A 10000-nucleotide genomic window follows, 5' to 3' on the forward strand; every position below is an offset into this window, starting at 1 on the left:
TGGTGCAGTTCATGTTATGTTATCACAACTTGTGGTATGGCATCTCAGCTCTCCATAGCTCTTCTAACACACTGTCTTCACGTGGAAAGCGAGTTGTGAATGACTTGATCATCCCAGCAGGGCTTGCTTCAAATTCTGTTAAACTAACATCATTGTCTCCTAAAGAGATAAATTGATAACTTTTGTTGGGGTTTTTTTTCTCATTTTTGGGTTGCTTTTCTATACTTGATTCATATACTTCCTAGAAACTACTGCAGTGACACAATAACATTGTGTCTTTTGGGAGATTTCTTTTTGTCATTATTTTGACATTTCTCTAAGACCCAAAAAAAAAAAATGGACTGAATAGTTCAAAGAAACCTTGATAGGCAACTGAGTTCGAGTACTATTTAAGAATTTGGTAGAGTGACTCTGAGTGCACCTGCATAAATAAGCTTTCACCTCCTTGTACCCCTTTGATTATTTTTGTAAGAAAAAGGAAAGTCCTTCAAGGCATAACACTTGGTGTAACCGACTGAGCACATTTCTATCATAAGCCCATTGTTATTATAAGCTCCTCTCTACAAATACTATCAAGCCTACCTGTAATGCTTGTATGGCATTGAACAAACATCCTTCGTGGAGTCTTGCGAGCAAGAACTGTCTGACGCAGTGCTAAATATTCCTTATCTACGGCTGAGTATTGATCATACAAAGCTTTGCCAGCATCATAATCTGCTGTTGACTTGTACACCTATGAGGAGAAAGAATTTGATCAAAAGAAGATAAAAGCAGAGACCAATACAGTAGAGTTTCATCTTTCTATGGGTAAAATGAGATTTTATATCAGAGATGATGATAAGATGACAACAAATTGACCAAGCCTGGGTCTCCACTTAAGACTTATCAACCCAAATTCTAGCCCCCTGGTCATAGGGTAACCACCACATCCCCCTTTAAGCATTCTATAGTGTCTCCTTTGAAATAAAAATACTCAGGAGGAAAATTGTTTACACAGAAAAGCACAATGGCAAACCTGTAGTTTTCTGAGGAAGTTTCCAATAGCTGGTCTTCCCACAGATTCAATCTTTGTTCTATCCAGTGTCACCAACACATCTGGTTTACCATCTGACCCTGTGATACTGGTCACTTGTACTAAATTTTCACCTGCTTCAAGGAGAACTTGTAGAATGACATATCGTGCTTGCATGTGAGCCTACAATAACAACAAAATATTTAGTTGTACTAGGAGACTTATAGTGGACCTTTTTCTACACTATCGTTGATGACACAATATTTTAGCTAGATTAAAGAATGCACTACCAAAAAATTCCATAAAACTTTATGGCTGACTCTTAGGAGTGGGACACACTTGCCAATCCTAAATGACAGTAGAAGTGAATTAGCTTTGGGGCATCACTGTTGTCCACTATTTTTAACTCGTGCTGTAAACTTGTTGTGAAATGTTTCCCTGCAAAAATTGATTTCCTAGATTTATTATGAATTTTATTGTGTATTAAGTGAGTTGTAATTTTATTACCGTTAAAGTACAGAGTTAATGTTACAATTAGAAGTAGCATGTAATTGGGAGCGGTGTGGAATAGGGTTATCAAATCAGTTCTGCGAGCAGTGATGTGTGAAATTAGGTATTTGCAGGGTGTTTAAGCACATACGAACTTAGCTGCATGATTGTCAAGTAAAGCCATGATTAATAGGAAATTAGTGCCCATGAATCGTTGTAGAATGTGAGTGAATCTTAAATCCCACATGAAATTATGTATCTGGGTGTGGATTTCCTTAGCTAATATATGTAACATTTTTGTAACCCAAGGTTTAGATTGTAATAGAGTAGACAGATTGCAGAACAGAACTTGTAATGCTGAATTGTCGTCAATAAAGCCTGAATCAAGAGAAAGTATACGGTCCAAGATTACTGAACCAGCGTGTGCAGAATTCTCAGCAACGCAAGTGGGAAATTCTGCAAAAAAACTTGCTTGTGTTGCTAATGCCAAGTAACAACAAGTACTAAAAAGTATAGGGGCAAGCACACCACCCAGATTTCATCTTTGATTTTTTACAGTGCAAGATGTGAGCAATTTTTAAAAGCCAATCACCGTAATCATCTTAAAACATAACCATCAGTGACATTTGCAGAGATGACCACATGGAATAGACGATTGTGTGGTCTGGTCAAAGCAAATTTCTCTAACAGCATGCACCATACTTCCTGTTTACATTTTAAAGCTGCTGTTTAATTCTAACATACCTGCCGCCATTTGTTATTCTCAGGGGTATAAAATTCCAGTCCTAACAGACCTGCACGGACCATATTCAGCCAGTTGATGTAAATTATGTTATCAGCATCAGTGCCTTCATGCCCAAATATTCTGCAGGTACAATAAGTAGAGCCCTATTTTTAAAGCAGTGTGCATTAAAACAGAGATCATGAATAGCCTATTTTAATAACTTTTTCACATTGGACTGACAGAATAATTCAAAACATTGTTGAAATGCCTTGTTTCTACCAAATTAAAAGACCATAGAATAACTTGGGCTGTTGAACCCAATTTATCCCATGGCAGGTAATTTAGTGTTTACAACTGAGTTGAAAATGTAAATTAGCCACTATAAAGGGTAAAAAAGCTGAAGTTTTTAGCATTAGCCCTTTGTCAGAGCGATTGAAGGGCTAACGCGAAGGGCTCACGAAGGGCTAACGCTCAAAATGTCAGCATTTTTACCCTTTATGGTGGCTAATTTACATTTTCAACTCAGTTGATAACACTAAATTACCTGCTATACCCTCCTACCGATGCAGCACCACAGTTTCCTTAGAAACATACCCCTTTATCCCATGGCAGCTGTGTCATAGCTTGTAACCAATCAAAATCAAGACTTGCAATACATAGTTTAAACAGAACATATACATGGCACCCACCTTAGTACTTCCGTAGAGGTACAAAGGTAGATTCCCACGCACTCTGCACGGCATTCCTCATAAGATGGACTTAATTCAGCAAACCGTGTGTACCAGGTCTCCCCGTCAGTATACCAGCTGGAGATCTGGAAACCACAATAACACCATTAATGTCTGATAGACCCAAGTGCTTGTGTCACTCAAAATAACAAAGTATCAGTGACAAAGAGAACTGTCCCTTTCACCTTTTCTCCAGTTTCTGCGTGCATCACACTGTCAAGGTCAAAATTATATGTGCCATCATTTTTCTGAGAAAAAAAAAATGATTACATGTGCTACACCAGCAAGTAAACTAAAACCAACTGCATAAAAATGTTTGGACAAGAAAGTACACTATGATTGCCAATATTTCTAAAAACAACTCCGTGTTAAACCAGACAGTTGAAACACTCACCTTAACAAAGAGCTTGCCACTTCCATGGCCCAAGAGTTCATGAAGGCCAACTTGTACCTCAAAGGATGGGGCCTTAAGCTTTGTAAACATCTCCTACAGTCAAATGAAATAAAAAGATATCAATATAATGTCATTTCAATGATAATGCTGCATACTGATGACAAGAGAAGAGGTTCAGAGGAACTTCTTCTTAACTATCCAAAGAAAAGTAAAATGTAAATTGAATGAATTTTTACTCAACAGTTTTGAAACTTTTACTAAAGGCAAGCTTGATAACTATGGTTACAAATTCTGTCACAGTGGCTACTCTTAGAAAAAAGTGGGACATTGCATAAGGCAACTCACTTGATCCTCATCACTAAGGAAAGTGACCTTCTTGTCAACTGAATGAGCTGCCAGTACATTTCCCAAAGATACATTTTTAAAGCCTTCTTCTTGACGAATTTCATCATCTAAAAAGAGAAAAAAAAAAAAAACAGAACAGCAGCGATTCATATGAATCTCATCTAGCCATGCATCCTCCATTTTTGGGTTAATGACTTTGTTTATTCTCCCTACTTGCATGAAGGAATTCATATTGATCTACTTGAGAGAACTAAGAATTTGATCTGGACTTACAATTAGGAATGTTAATTCCAGCTGGTATACCACTGCTTCCAAAGCCCAGCACATCAAGAGAAGTAAAGTCTGGTCTTAAAAACTTGTCCTTCTCATATGCAGGAGGCCATGGCAGCTCAGGAAGCAACTTCTCAGCTTTGGACACTAGTGATGCAAACTTGGCACTCATCTCTTTGTTAACAACTGACACAAACCCTGCAAATGATGATTAAATCAAATCAGCTTTTTGAGTCTGTATTAATGATACTGACATTAATTGTAATCTTGGTATGGAAACCATTGTAAGCCACAGGACAAAAGACATCTCTCTGGATATTTAGGTATTTCATTCAGTACTAAATAAAATAATACATTTAGATGCGTATTTGTTGTGTCCAGTAGCAGTAGGTATGAGGGTATTGTATGTGGTTCATTAAGATTGAAGATACACAAAGTAATTTGGTATTATCAACTGAGTTGATTATGTAAATTGGCCATCATTAAGAGTTTGAAAGCTGGCGTTCCAAGCCTTAGCCCCTCATCTCAAGTATTAGCCTTTCTGACAATGGCCAACTTATATTAACAACTCAGTTAATAATACCAAATTACCTGGTTATAATCTCCCACCAACGCAGAGTCACAGTTTCTTTAGAAACTTAACCTCTTTATTCATTTGAAGATACACAATCAAGTTCACTGATAAGCAGGTGGATACAATGAGTAGCCAGGCAGCTATAGGCTGGTTATTTACAAGATGGGTACAAAAAAACAATTACCATAAAACAAAATTATGTCTTCAATTACCTTCATACTCTGCTCGAACACCTGAAGGGTCTCTGTATGTCTCAATAAATCCTATGTAACTAAAACAATATTTATTTATTATTAAGCAACATACTTAAATATGAACATTTCTACTATAGCTTTAATACCTCATTTACTGACCTCTGTGAAAACAGACAGTAGAAAAATTCTGACCCCTACAATTAGGCCATCACACCCTCCCCTTTCCAAATTTTGGCTGTTTTGGCTCTGACATAAAAGAGAGCCTTCAGATTTTTAGTATCATTTTCCTTTCAATTTTTAAATCCATTGAGTTTGTCCAATCACCAAAAAGCCTTTATAAAGTTGTCGCACACATGCCAGCTTAAATTCTCTGACACTTAGTAAAGACATAGCTAATTTCTTCTAAACAACCAATGCTAGCAATGAGACTTTCCTTAAGAAATTCATCACAAAATACTATGTTTGCCTACGTTTCAACAATGGGTCCCTTATCTCTGATCCAGAACCTAGAGCCATCCTTATGAGCCTGAATGGAGCCTGTGTTGAAGCTGTGTATGTAGCTTTTTATCATGGACAGTTCATTGTTATTAGCACTAAATTCCTAGAAGTAAATGCAAGGTATTGAACATATATTCATGTCATATCATCATTATCCATTAAATGTTCTTGCTTGACAATAACTGGTCAAAACAGTCCCATGACTGACTTTGCTCCACATATAACAAGGGAATATTGGAGTATTATTTATTGGCAAGGCAGATTGTTGTCACATTTCATCAGCCTTTTCTACTCCTCAATTTAACCAAGAGGTTCCATTATACCAATTATCTGTTCAGACAACATGACGTTTAAGATACAACAAGAACAACAAACATCACAACATGAAAAGAAAAACATTCATTGCTGAATTAATCAAGTGAGAATTGTTCCAAAAGAAATTCTTCCATTTTACCTTAGCTTTCTCTAGATTTTCGACAACTCTTTTTAGTAGACCAGAATAATCTCCTCTCTCCACCCTGAAGGTGCAGCCTTTGAATTCATGAGAACCCAAAACTGTTACTACTTTGTCTTCTTCCCCATCTGCTCCAGGATATGGCTCTGCTTTAAACAAAAGAATCACACAAAAAATTTCATAATGCGCAAAGACATATATACTGCATCAGGAATTTTTAGCAGAGTATTCTACAACAGGAATATATTTAGTTAAGCACAATCATGTTTCACAACCAAATAAAATTTTTATATCCTCTGGGGAGGGGGAGAGAGAGAAGAGATCACAAAGCCTACAGGACCCTTGCTAGGTCTTGGGACCTTGGCATCAATTGTAAATGACCAGGAAGTGCTCTTCACCAGCAAAAGAAACACTAAATCAGGTGCAATGGTTGCAAAACAAGACATATTTCTTTGTTTCATGTTTTTGTTAGCATCCTATACTTGAACTCACCAGTTTTTGCCACTGAAGCTATGCGAAGAATGTATTTCACATGACCATCTTTCTCCTCCTTAAATAATCTTGTGTTATAGGTTTCTATGTCCTGTGGGTTAATATCAATTGTAAAATAATAAAACACGGTATCACAATGATGAAGCACAGGTCACATTTTCATATGCATAATGTTATAATCATGAAAAACTTCACTGTTGTTGTTAGTAGAAAAGTATAATCATTTATGTGTTGAGTAAGGAATACAATTACAAGAAAATCAAATAATGGTTATTAAAGATGGAAGAATAAAGTGAAGAGATAGTGATGGAAATAACATCATTTTCCATAGCAATTAACATGATGAGCACAGAATTAGGAGGAATCGTTTGCAATAAAGATGAAAAACAGGTAAGAACAGTTCTAATGTCATACACATTAAAACTAATAGAGCATCTCAGTACCCTCAACTAAATATCCAGAACAGATGTAATCAATCTGCGCTTTTGTCTTTAGTTATACTCTGTAGCATACTCTCAAACAGTTAATGAATGACATAAAACTTTTCCCTGAAAGAATTCCTACAAAACATTTCTTGAGACATCTTCCCATTCCTCTTATTATAAAATTATAAATTTGGTAACTTGAAATTGCACTAACCTTTTCTTTCATAAACTCTTGCGCCAATTCAGCATCAGCCTTTGCACAATTACTGGAATAATATGTGGAAAGACCCTGGTAAAAGGGAAAATAAGGTATAATCAGTGTTAATCATAAATATTTCACTTTTAGTATAAGAATTAACAACATGTTAAACCAAGCACATTAAAAAGGTAACAAGAGGGTCTCATGAGTTTAGCAGTTTTTTGACATGAGAGAGCTTGTACTGGAATCCCCAAGACTAATCAACTTCATGTGTAGAGGAGTATCATTTCTCCTTCTTTGCAAAATGCTTGTTCCTTGCAGGTACAATACAACTCTATCATTTTCTCAGGCAGGTCTTCCCAACAATAACTGCAGTATGGTAAATATTTATATTCCTAGTTCAAGACAGGCACTGTGATAGTGAAACAATTCATATAATTAGCCAAGAATGCAATTCAGTGACCCAACCAGAGCTGGAACCTAGCACTCTGCCAGTTCAAGATTTCAAAGCTCATACAGGCCACGATCATTACATCACAGCATCTTTCACCAGAAGGCAAAAAAATTAAGACAGTTGTTGCAAAACTGCAAGATTTGATCGAAACATATCACTTACCTGCTCACCAAGGCCAAGTTGCCGACATTTGGGGGTAAGTGAATACATCTTATCTCCACAGTCACCCCACAGTTGCTCCACCCTTTTTGCATTTTTCTTGTAAGCTTTACTTGAGAAAACTACACTTTCCAATTTTTCCTACAGAATCACAAACAGAACAAAAAAAAACAACAGAAAAACAAAACCAGGTCAAATTGAACCATAAGTTTTTCTTTAACTCTACACAGGAAAATTTCATAAAAGACTCAAGAAGCAGTACATTAATAGGCCAGTAAAGATACCTTTGGTAAATCAGGAACAAACTTTGTGTCGCCAAATGATTTGTAGTTGCCAACATTACCATAGAATGCTGCAGCATAAATCAGAAAATTCTGCAAAACCAATGAGAAATTAAAGACATTAAAAATTACTTTGCAGGTTACTTCCAACAGCAATGGCCCTAATATCAGTATGCATATTCTCCATACTGTTCATCATACATTTCATAAGGTGCTGACAAGGAGAATTTGTTCAAAAATCAAGAGCTTCTTTGGTTGGTGATCATTTCCTTTATTCTTATGACCTTTAGTGTGATTTAGGGGAGATATTGTCGAGAGAAAGTAGATGTTAGTTGGTATTAGGGGTGAAAGGGTTAAAAAGCTCTATAGACATCTTCAGCAGGGGCAAAAATATTTGTGTGAAGTAACTGCTTTCTGTCGTGACAAAAAGAATTACACCAAAAGGACGTTGAAAAAATCCTTTTCCCCACCCTTGCATCAGTCTCCCCTCAGCAAAACTGAAACCAACAGCACCTCTCTTGAGAGTCTTTCTAGAATTTAATTCAACATTGCAAGAGGGGAGCAAGGGATATTTGGCTGAGCTGTTTTCAAATACGTCCAAAGACCAAAGAATTTCATTGAACATTTGACTGTTTGTCAGTCTACCCTTCAGTCTTTCTTAAGAAGACTGGTTGAAATAGCTGGTACTTAAAATTACTCCAGGCTTTATATCTTAACTGTTACAATTTGTATTATAGGTAAATTTATCTAAGGCTACCCTCCAATATTTCATCAATTTAGTTAGGACAGTAGAGACATATGCTTAAAACTTAATAAAGTTGAATATTAATTTTCATCCTTTCACCCCAGATCTCATTAGTAAATCTCCTTTCTGCCACACAATACTATTATGATGTTAGTTAGGAGAATTTGGAATCAGATCAACCAATAATCCCCTAATTCATATTTTTCCTTATTCCCATCACTTGTCTGCTTGATGTTGTTAATATTGGTAAATTGCGTCTCGGTCACTCATTGGAGTTAAACGTTAATTAAGTTATTATTAATTCTTAATTCAATTTTCGATGGATTAGTAGAATTAACACCTGTATTTACTCCTGACCATATGTATTACCTCAAAGTCTTCCTTGGAGAAGCCATTTTCGGATTTTAAAACTCTTGCTTGGAGCTCCTCGACAGATTCTGCTTGGAACAATTCTTGTAAAAGAAGGAAGATTCCAGGAGATTCCGGCGACGTTTGGAGCAAACAAATGAGAGCGCCCTCCCATGAGGCACAACACAGGTAATGAGCGTAGAGCTTTTCTTTCTCTGTGAGCCCAGAAAAAGCTGTTCTACAATTAAGAAGATTTACATCAACTTCCTTTGAAATGGTGTACTGGGACATATCCAACTCGCCGGCCATGTTGGTTGAAGAGAAAGAGCTGATGCGAGCTCTTATTAGTCAGCGGTGTCCTATAATAGGAGATATTCAAGATGGTGGACATCAATGAACAACAGCATTTCCCAGAAGTTGTCTTCGTTTTTAGCGGAAAGCGGAAATCAGGAAAAGATTTTGTCGCTGAAAAACTAAAAGAAACATTGGGGCACAATAGATGCGATATTATCAGGCTTTCTGGACCCCTGAAATACGAATATGCCCGACAACATGGACTTGAATTTGATCGCTTGTTTGATTCAACAACTTACAAGGAATTGTACCGTCAAGATATGATCCGCTGGGGAGAAGAGAAGAGAATGGCGGATCCCACATACTTCTGCAAACTAGCGACAAAAATGGTATCCTCTACAATTCGTGAGGGGAGTCAAACAGTTCAAAAGCCCGTGTGGGTAATATCCGATGCTCGAAGAAAATCAGATGTACATTATTTTAAAACAAGTTACGAAAAAGTCGTACATGTTCGGATTGCTGCTTCAGAGGACGTCAGGAAGTCAAGAGGTTGGATTTTTACAGCAGGGATTGACGATGCTGAGTCTGAATGTGGCCTAGATGGTGAAACATTCGATTTCGTAATTCACAACGATGGTCACGATCACGAGCAACTAAACAATGAAATTAATTATTTGCTCAAGTATGCTTGTTAATTCTTCTACTTTCATTGAACGAGCACACTTTGGTTAATGGACAGTTTCAAAATAATACAGTCGTCATAATAATTTATCAATTTAGAAACAAAAGATCAAGTCCTCAGAAATGGACACTGGGAATGATAAAAATTAAAAAGTTTCTTTTTTATACATTACTACAGGAAACCAGATGACAGAAAAGAAAACAGTGAAGACGTAAGTTGGAATTAGAACTGCTGAACTG

The 10000-nt window shown here is 36.7% G+C and overlaps 2 protein-coding genes across 3 annotated transcripts in view; one reads left to right on the plus strand and one right to left on the minus strand.

The window, feature by feature from the left end:
* Positions 1-9114, minus strand: part of LOC113667165 (dipeptidyl peptidase 3) — a 9807-nt gene extending 693 nt beyond the window's left edge. Inside the window, exons 1-17 of one of the 2 annotated variants that reach the window (XM_027182956.2) lie at positions 8807-9114; positions 7696-7785; positions 7415-7552; positions 6814-6888; positions 6175-6265; positions 5683-5828; positions 5201-5331; positions 4749-4807; positions 3966-4160; positions 3693-3799; positions 3348-3440; positions 3139-3201; positions 2915-3039; positions 2246-2366; positions 1016-1195; positions 583-733; positions 1-159 (exon numbers count right to left, since the gene is read on the minus strand). The exon at positions 1-159 is cut by the window's left edge and continues 693 nt beyond it. In XM_027182956.2, the coding sequence (XP_027038757.2) occupies positions 23-159; positions 583-733; positions 1016-1195; positions 2246-2366; positions 2915-3039; positions 3139-3201; positions 3348-3440; positions 3693-3799; positions 3966-4160; positions 4749-4807; positions 5201-5331; positions 5683-5828; positions 6175-6265; positions 6814-6888; positions 7415-7552; positions 7696-7785; positions 8807-9094 (2190 nt within the window). In that variant the 5' untranslated portion in view covers positions 9095-9114 and the 3' untranslated portion in view covers positions 1-22. Of the gene's footprint in view, positions 160-582; positions 734-1015; positions 1196-2245; positions 2367-2914; positions 3040-3138; positions 3202-3347; positions 3441-3692; positions 3800-3965; positions 4161-4748; positions 4808-5200; positions 5332-5682; positions 5832-6174; positions 6266-6813; positions 6889-7414; positions 7553-7695; positions 7786-8806 lie in introns of both variants that reach the window. The other variant, XM_027182955.2, reaches the window with a different exon arrangement.
* A 51-nt stretch (positions 9115-9165) lies between these two features.
* The window catches only part of LOC113667170 (phosphomevalonate kinase), a 2356-nt gene continuing 1521 nt past the window's right edge, over positions 9166-10000 (plus strand). Inside the window, exon 1 of the mRNA XM_027182961.2 lies at positions 9166-10000. This exon is cut by the window's right edge and continues 1521 nt beyond it. Coding sequence (XP_027038762.2) covers positions 9166-9774 — 609 coding nt within the window. The 3' untranslated portion in view covers positions 9775-10000.

This window comes from Pocillopora damicornis, chromosome 7 (genome assembly GCF_964200805.1).
Source record: "Pocillopora damicornis chromosome 7, jaPocDami1.2, whole genome shotgun sequence".
NCBI lineage: Eukaryota > Metazoa > Cnidaria > Anthozoa > Scleractinia > Pocilloporidae > Pocillopora > Pocillopora damicornis.